Source organism: Brassica napus, chromosome C3 (genome assembly GCF_020379485.1).
Source record: "Brassica napus cultivar Da-Ae chromosome C3, Da-Ae, whole genome shotgun sequence".
NCBI classification, from domain to species: domain Eukaryota; kingdom Viridiplantae; phylum Streptophyta; class Magnoliopsida; order Brassicales; family Brassicaceae; genus Brassica; species Brassica napus.
The window spans coordinates 15,873,324-15,885,728 of NC_063446.1; the positions used below are offsets into that span (position 1 = coordinate 15,873,324).

Genomic DNA, 12,405 nt, shown 5'->3' on the forward strand with positions numbered 1-12,405 from the left:
AATATTAATAAAAGAAAAACATAAAATTCATTCATATAAGGAAACACATAATAATTATACAATAAGATGACGTTAAAAACATCATTATTTGTTTAAAACATGAAATATAATAATTATACATGGTAATACTGAAAACTATTCAATACTCTTATCATAGGCATTTCGATTCTCTTCAGGAGTAATCTAGTCCAGCTCATTAGCGAAGTCGGAGGATTCAAGGTATGAGGTCCCTTCAACATTTTCCGTGAGGTTCACCTCTTTAGCCTTTCCTTTTATGGACTCTTGATATAACTTGCACAAATGTGGGGGAGTACGACAGGTACGGGACCAATGTCCTTTACATCCACATCTGTAACATACAGTCTCACTTTTCTTTGTGGTATCCTCTTCGGTTTCTTTGCCTTTAGGAGGTTGTTCAGATCTAACCCATTTGTTAGATCTAATACTTTTAGGATAGTAAGGCTTTCCACGTTTGTTGTTGAAACGCCGACCACGACCTCGGTTGGTCTGGTTTCTCCTTCCCGAATATTCTACCGCCGTAGCATTCACTTCGGGAAATGCCTTGGCTCCCGTAGGTCGGGAATTATGGTTTTTGATTAGTAACTCATCGTTCTTTTCAGCCAACATGAGTGTTACCATCAATTCAGAAAATTTGGTGTACCCACATTTTCTGTAAATTCGGGATAAGACGTTGTGTTCTTTGTGGAAAGTATTGTATGTCTTGTCAAGCATTTCTGCTTCGGTGACAGGGTTACCACAATATTTTAATTGTGCAACTATCCTTAAGATAGTGGAATTGTAATCTCTAACCCTTTGGAAATCCTGAAACCTGAGGGTTTTCCACTCTTCAAGAGCGTGAGGGAGATTGATTTCCTTTTGATTATCGAATCTGTCTTTCAAGGCTTGCCATAGTACGGCTGGGTCCTCAACGTCTCCATAGTCGTGAGTTAGATTCTCATCTAAGTGCTTCTTCAGGAAGATTATCGCTTCGGCTATATGCTCGGGTGGCGATTTGTTACCGACTTTTATCGCTTCGGTTATCTTTTTTATTACAAGATAGGGTTTCACATTTGTGACCCATCTGACATAGTTTTCGCCGGTTACTTTCAGAGCCGGGAACTGGAGTTTCTCGATGTTTGCCATTTGTATTTCTAAAACACAAAATAATAATTTCATTAGAACTTCATAATTTAAAAACCGTTTACATTAATCATACATGCAATTACAAAGAGAAGCGATGTAAAGAAAAATAAACCGATATTCATCCTAAATTCTCTTGGAGTAAATTCTCCAACGGATAAACCATAAATAGAAACACAAATAAAAATGGCACATAAAAACAAAAGTGCGCGAATCATCTTTCTTGAAATAAAAAAATCGGAGGAGAGCGATTTGAAATTTTTGAGAGAAGATGAAATGTTTTGGATGATGAAATGGAGTGAAAATGAGTTGTATTTATAGATGAAAATTGTTGTTCATGACCGTTGGAGAAAGGGGAAATTTTTGAAAAAAATTCTTTGTGACCGTTGGGGTTAAATCGAGTGCACTAAAAATCAGTCTGAAAATATCGTATTAAACAGTTAATCAAATCTATAAAATTTCATAAAAGTAAAAATTATAGCAATGAAATATTTATGTTATGACAACAAATCATGCGACGGCTCAGCCGATCAATGCAGAATAATAAATAAATTATACGGCGGCTCGGCCGACCAATTAATAACAAACACAATATAAGGCGGCTCGGCCGACCAATAAATAATAAACAGAATATAAGGCGGCTCGGCCGACCAATAAATAAATTAAATTAATAGTAAATAATATAGGCGGTATTCCGGCCATTATAATATGATATAAATAATAGTAGAGGCGGTATACCGACCATTATAACATGGTATAAATGATACAAATAAATTTTACCGAATCGCAGAGTGATCGTGCTGATAACGTGTTAAAAAAAAACTAGAATTTTATTGTATCGAGGAAATTTAAATAAGGGCAAAATTTTATACCCGTAGAAGAAGATAACACTGATAATAAGAGAGGATGTGTTATTAGAAGGAGAAGGAATGGTGTGTTTATAAACGATCGAAACGATCGTTTATATAGAAGAGAAATTCACTGTGCAAATAGTGCAACGGCTCCACATCCTTTATAATTTTCAACATATGCTGCTCATAACAAGTTAAACATTTTACTTTGATCATTATTAGTAAGGTAGAATCCAATTGTTTTTGGTGAAATAATTCAATTTGACTTGACTAAAAATATTGAATATAAAAAAGTTGACTATACAAATCGATGGTGTAAGGTGAACCATTTTATGATCCACTAGGCTTCGGGCTACAGCAGTACCAAGTGTCCATGAATCCGGATGTATAAAATAAAAGGAAGATACTTTTGTACGAGATGACCAACATTAAAATCTTGTCTAAATATCGAGGAAAAACAAACGAACTCCAAACTTTATCCTTGTCTAGGACTCGGATTTGATTCCATTTATTGATAAACCTGAATCCCTAACCATAAACGGACCGGCATATAATATCGACCGGTCTTTATCGTTGCAGATAGATTACAAGTCTGATTAATCGTCATCCATAGATAAAGGAGCTTTTTATTAATTATCCTTTTAAAGAGAAATTTTCTGTGACGAGGACCTATATATGATCTATCCTCGCGTCGCGACTTGTCGTCTTCGTCTCAAATCTCAATCCTCCTCGAAGCACACAACATCATATTCCTCCTCACATCCCTCTCCTAGATAGATATTTTGACTACTGAAAACATCGCCGCCGTCTTCAATTCGATGGCGTTCCTTGTCCGATCGCCGGATATACCCACACGAATCTTCTCCGATTCGAATTCGAGTGTGAGCCATGCGTTTACGAGGAGGAAGGTTACTGTTTCCGCGAGAGATTCGTCTAGTTTCAAGATTCAGAAATCGAGACTATACGCGAAATTCTCAGCTCCGGCTAAAGAAGACTGCAAGATTAGCAGACATGATGAGGAGGAGGAGGATAAAGAGAGCTACTACGTGAATAAGGGCCACGCCGTTCAGTGTCTCAGAGAGGAGCTTCCTTCCTTGTTCCTCAAAGACCCCAACTTCCACATTTACAGGTTCCCATTGATTGATCACGGTCGTGTTTTGTATCCTACTGATTGGTCTGTCCTTAGTTCTTGATTATATAGCTCTATTCTTGTCTAATTCTTCACAGGGATGATATTGTGTTTCGAGATCCTATTAACACCTTTATGGGAATTGATAACTACAAATCCATGTTCTGGTGGTTGCGTTTCCTTGGAAGGATCTTCTTCAGAGCACTCTGCGTAGACATTGTTAGTATTTGGCAACCCACAGATAACACTCTCATGATTCGATGGACTGTTCACGGAGTTCCTCGTGGTCCCTGGGAGACTCGTGGTCGTTTTGATGGCACTTCCGAGTATAAATTCGATAAGAATGGCAAGATTTATGTACACAAAGTCGATAACATCGCTATTAACTCGCCTCCAAAGTTTCAAATGCTCAGTGTTCAAGACCTTGTTGAAGCCATTAGCTGCCCTTCCACACCCAAGCCGACCTATTTTGAGTTTAAAGACTCATCATCATCATCATCATCTTCGGAAACATACTAGTGTACATAGTCCTTTTTGTGTGGTTTATAGATATAGAGAGTAATGAGAAGCTATGGGACTATAGTTTCGTGTGTAATATTAGATGAAAGTGAAATAAAACCAATAAAAGCGTTTTTGTGTATAACCAAGACAAGACAAGCCTGTTCGATAAGTAATTTGTAGGTTGGGTTATGACCACCAATACACTTGAATCGTTGTGTAAAGTGGCAGGTCCATTTGGTTAGCTAATCTACATATGTGGATCTCTGGATTAACTAGATCCACATCCGGTTTAAATTGTGGTTAATTAAAATTTTAAAAATCGTGCATGGAATCTCACCGTAAATATTTAATGTGCTATATGATGTCAACTACCACATTAAAAACATATACCAGACAGTGAACATTTCTCTTGCATATCTACTACAATAGTACTATATTTATAGAATTACAGATCGAATTTCTTTTAATGTATAGTAGACAAAAATATTAATTTAATTTACTATTAGTTCATTAATTGATCTGAAAATTTTATTTAAATAAAAGACATAGTGCGTCTTTCCCGAAGTCGTTTTCTAATATTCGTTTGTACTCACTCAAAAAGGAAAAATGCCATTTGGAATCACTTCTACTTCACTCACCTTGCGTCTTCTTCTTCTCTCTCTTTCTTTCTCAAGTTAGCTTAGCAGTCTCTCACCAGAAAGTCTAACCTCACATCACACATCCGAACAAACATTGATACAGTGATAGGGAAGAGAAGAGTGAGAGAGAGAGAGAGAAAAAAAGAAGCTAAAATGAAAGAAGAAGCTTTGGTGACGGATGATCCAGCAATGACCTTTGAAGAGGTTTCTATGGAACGCAGCAAGAGCTTCGTTAAGGCGTTACAGGTTACTTGTTATATATTTCCTCACATTGATATGGTTTTGAGCGAGATCCATGATCTATCCTAGTTGTATATGCTATAGACTTTGGGGTCCAATGGTAAAAAGTAACTTAGTGTTCTTGTCTGTAAGACCGTAATTATGTGGATTAAGTGTGTAAGTTATAGATGGGACCGAGATCAGATGATTGTCGGTTAGTGCTATAACACTTCTTTAAGATTTTGTATCTGTGTCATTTTGGGATCAAAATAATGGTTGACTAATAATTTTGACTTTTTGATCTACCATTGATTAGTTCATGTTAACTTGTCACACTTTAAATTTTTATGTAACAGGAGCTCAAGAACTTGAGGCCTCAGCTTTACTCGGCTGCTGATTACTGTGAAAAGTCTTATCTTCATAGCGAACAAAAGCAAATGTATGTAATATTCTCCTTTATAGTTTATACAGCTAGTAACAGCTTTGAATGATGGTTGTTCTCATGTATCTGCTCTGTTTCTGTTAAGGGTACTGGACAATTTAAAGGACTACACTGTAAAGGCTCTGGTTAATGCTGTTGATCACCTTGGAACTGTTGCTTCCAAGCTTACTGATCTCTTTGATCACCAAAGTTCAGACATATCAACTATGCAGTTGAGAGCTTCTTGTGTTAGCCAGGTAACAAGACTTGTCATAACACACTTCTCTACTGATCTAGACATTCTCTCTCTCTCTCTTAAAGGTTTGTGTTCATTTTGTCAGCAACTGCTAACAAGCCGGACATATATAGACAAAGAAGGTCTTAGACAGCAACAGCTATTAGCAGTTATCCCAGTGCATCACAAGCACTACACACTACCCAGTAAGAGTTTTCTAAGATTTCTTTTGATTGGGGTTACTATTAAAATCTGATTCCTTCTTCTTTTTGGCTCTTGTTAGATTCTGTTAACAAGCGGGTACGTTTTAGTCCTCTCAGACGCACAGACACAAGACAGAATCATTATCAAGTAGATATATCCCGTCTTCAACCTTCAGGTGCAATGTCCTCCTCCTCATCTTGGAGCTTGATTGATATACTAGTTGTAGTGAAAAATTGAACTGTTTAAATAATGGTTTGGTTTTGACTAACTTAGATGCCCCTTCGTCGAAATCACTCTCCTGGCATTTAGGATCAGAGACAAAGTCTACCCTAAAAGGAACAACCACTGTTGCATCAAGGTGAGCCCACGAAAAGCAGTCTTAGTACTTGTTACACACGTTCTTGGTCACTAAACAACTAAAGGTCACATACCTATTGTGGCAGCTCGAAAGATTCAAAAGCTTTTGTAAAGACATCTGGAGTGTTCCATCTTTCAGGTACGAGAAACATAGCATTTATTCTGAGCTAATAGATTTGGACCATTTTGATGATACATTGAGACTCTTGCAGGTGATGAAGAAAACATAATAAACAAGAAGCCTTTTGTCGGAGGTTCTCAGGTCTCAGGCGTTCCTGCAACATCCACCATCACAAGGCAGACATACGGCGTTGCCCATAAGGTAAAATCGTAGAGACTACACATTGAATATTTGGTATGGATTAGATTAGTAAGATGGGTCAAATTATTATAAGCTCATTGTCCTGATGAGACAACTTTGTTGTTGTTCCTCAGGCTGTGGAAGTTCCCAAACTTACGACGGCACACAAGTCACATGACAACCCACGAGGAGAGATCATTCAAGCCCCTGTACGGACCAAAAGTGTTATGTCTGCGTTCTTCGTTAAACCGAAAACTCCGAAGCTCAAAGCTGGTTACGTCTCGTGAAACACCAAACTGAGAAGGAAATTTCCAATATCATCATCCTACCCTTCTTTTATTTTTACAACACGTTCGTCTCTTTTCATGTAGTTGATCTTAGTTCCAACATCAGTGTACGAAGTCAAATAAGACATGATTAATTGATTATGGTCCATGAATAACAAAACTGGGTAAGATTAATCAAGAATAAATGTGTTTTCAAGCAAGGGTTTGAAGTGCAAAAGGCACTATAATGATTTCTACTCCCTCCGTCTGTTGGGGAGAAATTTTTTTGTTGCAAAATAAATGTCTCTTTTAGCATTTCAATGTATAACTAGATTTTAATCCGTCCTTTTAGCATTGAAAGAGCGGGTATATTTTTTGTTTTAGTTATTTTTGAAATTTTTTATTTTAATAAGACCTTCACTAACTTTAAGTAAAATTACATTTAATAAATATTTTTTAATCGAATAACCTATTTAAAACCCGTTATACTAAATGAGTTTCATTTATATGAATATTTATTTCCATTAAAATTTCACTTAAACCCTATTAAATCCTATTTTTAACATCAAATGCTTTGTTAATTGATAAACTTAATGTATGTGTAAAATATTTAAAATTTGAAAGAAAAATGTCTAGTCAAATAAATCTAATTTTTTGGCGGAGATGTAAGCTATGTTGTTGTAGTGTGATAATATTTTTTGAAAAAAAATATATCAAATTTTATTATAATTATGAGGAATAATTATTATATTATGTCAATAACTAACGCTATACATAATTATATAAAATAATGTGTTATATTAATCAAATAAAAGGTTAAAATCAAAAAATAATTTTTATTTAAACACCCAATAACAAAAAAAAAACAAAAATATATGGTAACAAAAATGTCTTTTTAATGTCGAGAATTAGTTTTAACCTTTATAAGGGTTTATATTTTTATGGTACATGACCAATTGTATAAGGCTTTTTTCGTATCACACATTTGTTGCCATATATAAGGGTTTATATTTTTATTTAAACACCCAATAACAAAAAATACAAAAATATATTTTTATAAATTTTTGTTGCCATATACATAGTTCTTTAAAACATGACTTAAAGTGGTTATCCCTGACTTTAAAATATATTCATTTAGATGAAGTTATATAACTTGTGCAGTTATATAAAAATTAGTTTTTTTAGTTAGACATAAATTTTTATCAATTGGTTATATTTATATTTTAATATAATAGATAATAATCGAGTATAATTGCAATTTTGTTTAATAATCAATATTATTAGTCTTCTTCTATTAAAATTAAATTAGCCATAAACCTAGATGTGGTTAAGAAAGCAATATAAATTTATATGGCTCATTGCAATCAGACCAAATGGAACAAATCAGTTGATTTTAAAAACAAAATCGAGACCCATGGCTCAATTTTAAAATCATAAACGTAACCGACAAAAACTCTTTCTTTGTATTGGAAGAAAACGTAACTGCTTATTATACAAAGAGAACGTGTTATTGATTTAATTAAAGTAGATACAGTTATAAAAAAAATCAATTGGACATAACTTGTTATCAATGGGTCACACTGCTGTTTTAATAGAATAGATTTATTAACTTTATTTTTCAGTTCATTTTTCTATTGGTTGAAATATGGTTATATGTATGGATAATGATGTTTTTATTTAGAAAATATGAAAAATTAAATATTTTTTTAATCTGTGTGCACAAATATAAAGTGACATTTCTTTTTTAAATTCCATTTCTTTAGGTGATATTATTTTCTAATGGATTTGATGAGTAAATGATAGTTTTTAATAATTTAAAATAACTTTTTATGAATCTTATCGATGAAATCCATATTTTTTAATAAATAGTGATTTAATAAAGTTTTTGTAAATGCTATTTCCAATAAGAGAGGATTTATAAAACCTTTTATAAATACTTTATCCATTAATAAGGGAAGATTTGGCAAAATCCTAAAATTTTATAAAATCCATGAACCAATACTACTAATCTAAATGGGCCACTAAGATCATCTCCAACCACCTCTATTTCTATCTTTATATTTTTTCTTAAAATAGAAAAATTTTATTATAGAAGTGAAAATGCTTCAATGTATACCTTTACAATAGAGATCTTCTATTTATAAAGGAAAATATAGAGATATGTTATTTTCATCTCTAAATATAGAGGCAAAAAATCACTTTATTATATGTTTTTTTTTTAAAATAGAGAAATTCTATTATAAAAACATACATTAGAACATTTTCACCTCTATAATAGAAATCTCTTTAAACTTTTAAAGGAAATTAGTACATGGGATATGGTCTAATAAACGAACAGAAACAGAAAGCAACTCCTTTTTCTTTAATTAGCCTTTTATCTAATTCATTGGTAACCGACCTGTAAGCATAGCCATTCAACGTTCTGTTTCCAATTTGGACCAGCTAGCTCTCTCTCTCTCTCACCTCTCGAAACTTTTGAAATTAAAAAAAAGAAAAGAAAAAGCATTTCTAGGGTTTGTTCCTCGAAAATCAAATTCCGAATTCGACCCCTTTCTCCAGATTCATCTGCTGGGTATTCGCCGGATAGAGAGGGTGGTTTGGAAAAAGGAAGATGAGAGGTTCGGATCTATTTGACTCTAAGACGTCGACGGACATGGATTCCATTTTGTCTCGGCGCGACTCGTCACCCGGCGCTGATTTCGGCTTCGCTTTCAACGACAGCAACTTCTCCGACCGCTTGCTCCGAATCGAGATCCTGGGTGAAGGTTGCTGCACGAGTATCGCCGATTGGGCTCGCCATCGCAAGAGGACAAGAGATGATAAAAATAAGGGTACCTAAAAAGTTTTCACCTTTATGAAGAAATATGAAATCGATTGAATAATTTTCGTAATCAATAATATGTTTTGTTACGGTTGGTTTCAGACATTGTGGCGTGTCCTGAAGAGCAGATTATAACCGACAACAACCAACCTGATATGGATGATTGTCCTGGTGGTGACGAAGAAGGAGAGGCAATGGTGGAAGAGGCTCTATCAGGTGATGATGATGATGATGCGTCTAGTGAACCAAACTGGGGAATGGACCATTCCGCTGTTGTTAATGTTAAGGAACTTCATATTAGTTCTCCCATCTTGGCTGCTAAAAGCCCCTTTTTCTACAAGGTTACTTTTAACTATTTTTCTTTTCTGTATCCTTATTGTTTGCTCATACATAGGATAACATTGTCTTTTGCTTCTTGTCGTAGCTGTTCTCCAATGGCATGAGGGAATCAGAACAAAGACATGTAACCCTTAGAATTAGTGCACAAGGTACCGCAATTTCACGTCAAGCTTTTGCCTTTGTCAATCTCCTCCAGTTCTCTGCTAGCTAGTTTTCTTATTGTTTTTGATTATTTTGTTCCTTTTGGTATTAACTCAGTTACTGATTTTGGTTTCCACATGTGTTTATTTCGTATTCATGAAACGTGGTTAGTGTTAAGAGATCTCACATTGTTGATTTTTCATGCGCTGTTTTTGTGTGTTTTGGCAGAGGAAGGTGCTTTGATGGAGCTTTTAAACTTTATGTATAGCAGCTCTCTAACTGTCACAACAGCACCTGCTTTATTAGATGTGCTTATGGCTGCCGACAAGTTTGAGGTTGCATCCTGCATGAGGTATTGCAGCAGACTTCTCCGCAGCATGCCTATGACCCCTGATTCCGCTTTGCTCTATCTCGACCTTCCCTCCACTGTTTTAATGGCTGAAGCGGTCCAACCTCTAACTGATGCGGCCAAGCAGTTCCTTGCCTCGCGTTACAAGGATATTACCAAGTGAGCACAGACCCCATATGCATGTAATCGAATGTTGTAACTATTAGATGAGATATTCACGTGTTACCATTCTTGTACAGGTATCAAGAAGAGGTTATGGCCTTGCCGTTGGCTGGAATAGAGGCGATACTATCGAGCGATGATCTCCAAATTGCTTCTGAGGACGCTGTTTATGATTTTGTGTTGAAATGGGCAAGGGGGCAGTACAGTTCATTGGAAGACCGTAGAGAGATTCTCGGTTCACGCCTTGCGCTCTGCATCCGCTTCCCATACATGACGTGCAGAAAACTCAAAAAGGTACTAACGTGCAGTGACTTCGAGCATGAAGTAGCATCAAAGCAGGTTCTAGAAGCGCTCTTCTTCAAAGCAGAAGCCCCGCATAGGCAACGCATTCTATCCGCTGAAGGATCAGACTCCACGAACCGCCGTTTCATAGAGAGGGCTTACAAATACAGACCCGTAAAAGTTGTGGAGTTCGAGCTTCCTCGTCCGCAATGTGTAGTGTACCTAGACTTGAAGCGAGAGGAATGCGCAGGACTGTTCCCTTCGGGGAGAGTCTATTCTCAGGCTTTTCATTTGGGAGGTCAGGGCTTCTTCCTCTCGGCGCACTGCAACATGGACCAGCAAAGCTCGTTTCACTGCTTTGGTCTTTTCCTTGGGATGCAAGAGAAAGGAGCTGTGAGTTTCGGTGTGGACTATGAGTTCGCAGCTAGACAGAAACCTTCGCAGGATTACTCGAGCAAATACAAAGGAAACTACACGTTCACCGGTGGGAAAGCGGTTGGTTATAGAAACCTTTTTGCGATTCCTTGGACTTCGTTTATCGCAGAGGACAGTCAGTACTTCATCAACGGCGTTCTCCATCTCCGAGCTGAGCTCACCATCAACAGAACTTAACTGATCAGTTTCCCTCTCCTCTTTCTCCATATATAAGCTGCATTATCTCTTGATGTAGCAGCTCTAACCATGAGTGTGTTGTGTAATTTGTCTAGGGAGAAGCAAAAATGCAAGGTTTTCAATAGAGTACGAACGCTGTAAATTTGAATGGAATTTAACTTTTTCTATTTACACGTATCAACTATTTTCAACCTACGAGTCCTAGATTTTGAGCCTTTAGTTAACTGAAAATATAAATTGTCCGTCAGTATCTGAGATTAGTACTTTTTTTTTTCCCGTCTAATAGTTTTTTAATTTATAGAAACGGCCCAGCCCAGAAACAGATTACAATATAAGCAAACTAAACCTACCGGGCTAAAACTCGTTACACAATTGGGCCCATTTCCAGCGGCCCACCTTGAAAAACCCTAGACACTACATGGGAGCGAAGCGCGGCCGCCTCGTAGATCAGTTTTTTTGTCGCGTGGACACGTGTTAACATCCTCGACGTCGAGGATCACGTGTCGCGAGATCATCGCATCACACCCGCTTCTCGTCCTTACCGGAGATCCAACCTTCGGATCAAACCGGCCACACCGGAACTCCGTCGTTCCGAACCTCTTCACCGTAAAGAGCTTATGGGACTCTAATACCGGAGATAATCAATCGCCGTGGCGAGATCTCATCCACCCCCGTTCACGGCAGCCGCCCAAAGCCTCGATTAGGACTTAAGATTGTAATTTTTTTCTTTATTATATATTTTTATTATATATATTGAGTACATATAGAATTTCAAAACAATTATTAATCAACATAATTAGTTATAGGAAAGTAATTTGAAGATTTAGACTTTGAATAACAACAACAGAAAGATTGACCAAATTGATTTCGTCGACAAACTCCACTTTTGTAACCTATAGATATGCATCTGGTAATGCATTCTAGTGTACCACTACATTCCATGGTGTATAAACTATTTTGTCATATTCAATCAAAAAACATATTGAGAAGAACAAACGGCTATCAGTTTTGTATATCTAGAATGAAAAATTAACTATACAAAATTAATAAAGTAGTTTTATTTTAATTAACTTAAAAACTTCATAAAAATGTTTCTATTGAAATAAAAAATATTTATTTGAGACATTATCACTCTGAATGAAAAATAAATTACTTAAAATCACGGGTAAAAAGAAGAGTACAAGCATCTTCACTGAAATTAGTCGATGAGACGAAAACTTATTGATTGCCATTAGTTACTCTCCCGAAAGATGAAACCACTTTTAGAGATATCTTTCAATAACATTAAAGCAATAAAAATAATTAAAATATATGCTCAGATTACAAGTGTTTTGCAATAAAACATGTTGTGTCTTCTTAAGTGAAATTATTTAAGATTTCTTATGATAGTTAACATAAATAAAACTATATTTACCTTTTTTCTGAATTATAGTGCTT

At 35.8% G+C, this 12,405-nt stretch overlaps 4 protein-coding genes across 5 annotated transcripts; 3 read left to right on the plus strand and 1 right to left on the minus strand.

The window, feature by feature from the left end:
* Positions 1 to 183: 183 nt before the first annotated feature.
* Positions 184 to 1,143, minus strand: LOC125584356. Its single transcript, XM_048752713.1, has one exon. It carries the CDS (start codon positions 1,141 to 1,143, stop codon positions 184 to 186), a length of 960 nt encoding a protein of 319 aa, XP_048608670.1.
* Positions 1,144 to 2,614: 1,471 nt separating this feature from the next.
* LOC111202345 lies at positions 2,615 to 3,760 on the plus strand. Its single transcript, XM_022695088.2, has 2 exons — positions 2,615 to 3,120; positions 3,219 to 3,760. Exons 1-2 carry the CDS (start codon positions 2,810 to 2,812, stop codon positions 3,637 to 3,639), a joined length of 732 nt encoding a protein of 243 aa, XP_022550809.2. The 5' UTR covers positions 2,615 to 2,809; the 3' UTR covers positions 3,640 to 3,760.
* Positions 3,761 to 4,190: 430 nt separating this feature from the next.
* LOC111201954 (protein ABIL1-like) lies at positions 4,191 to 6,483 on the plus strand. 2 transcript variants are annotated; one of them, XM_022694296.2, is made up of 9 exons: positions 4,191 to 4,505; positions 4,835 to 4,917; positions 5,006 to 5,156; positions 5,241 to 5,340; positions 5,418 to 5,513; positions 5,612 to 5,696; positions 5,782 to 5,834; positions 5,908 to 6,017; positions 6,131 to 6,483. In XM_022694296.2, exons 1-9 carry the CDS (start codon positions 4,413 to 4,415, stop codon positions 6,281 to 6,283), a joined length of 924 nt encoding a protein of 307 aa, XP_022550017.1. In that variant the 5' UTR covers positions 4,191 to 4,412; the 3' UTR covers positions 6,284 to 6,483. The 2 variants fall into 2 exon arrangements, with proteins under 2 accessions (XP_022550017.1, XP_048608671.1); XM_048752714.1 differs by having other exon boundaries at positions 4,219 to 4,505; positions 5,648 to 5,696.
* Positions 6,484 to 8,661: 2,178 nt separating this feature from the next.
* LOC106429648 (BTB/POZ domain-containing protein At2g46260) lies at positions 8,662 to 11,135 on the plus strand. Its single transcript, XM_013870398.3, has 5 exons — positions 8,662 to 9,093; positions 9,186 to 9,424; positions 9,508 to 9,571; positions 9,792 to 10,071; positions 10,152 to 11,135. Exons 1-5 carry the CDS (start codon positions 8,874 to 8,876, stop codon positions 10,966 to 10,968), a joined length of 1,620 nt encoding a protein of 539 aa, XP_013725852.1. The 5' UTR covers positions 8,662 to 8,873; the 3' UTR covers positions 10,969 to 11,135.
* The last annotated feature ends 1,270 nt before the right edge of the window (positions 11,136 to 12,405 follow it).

Bases quoted from the DNA above. Each gene is read 5' to 3' on its own strand.
- LOC125584356 (XM_048752713.1), bottom strand. From the start codon at position 1,143: ATGGCAAACATCGAGAAACTCCAGTTCCCGGCTCTGAAAGTAACCGGC.
- LOC111202345 (XM_022695088.2), top strand. From the start codon at position 2,810: ATGGCGTTCCTTGTCCGATCGCCGGATATACCCACACGAATCTTCTCC. The intron at 3,121-3,218 runs GTTCCCATTGAT...AATTCTTCACAG, and splicing joins CCCAACTTCCACATTTACAG to GGATGATATTGTGTTTCGAG.
- LOC111201954 (XM_022694296.2), top strand. From the start codon at position 4,413: ATGAAAGAAGAAGCTTTGGTGACGGATGATCCAGCAATGACCTTTGAA. The intron at 4,506-4,834 runs GTTACTTGTTAT...TTTATGTAACAG, and splicing joins GCTTCGTTAAGGCGTTACAG to GAGCTCAAGAACTTGAGGCC. The intron at 5,514-5,611 runs GTGCAATGTCCT...TGACTAACTTAG, and splicing joins ATCCCGTCTTCAACCTTCAG to ATGCCCCTTCGTCGAAATCA.
- LOC106429648 (XM_013870398.3), top strand. From the start codon at position 8,874: ATGAGAGGTTCGGATCTATTTGACTCTAAGACGTCGACGGACATGGAT. The intron at 9,425-9,507 runs GTTACTTTTAAC...TTCTTGTCGTAG, and splicing joins AAAGCCCCTTTTTCTACAAG to CTGTTCTCCAATGGCATGAG. The intron at 9,572-9,791 runs GTACCGCAATTT...GTGTTTTGGCAG, and splicing joins CCTTAGAATTAGTGCACAAG to AGGAAGGTGCTTTGATGGAG.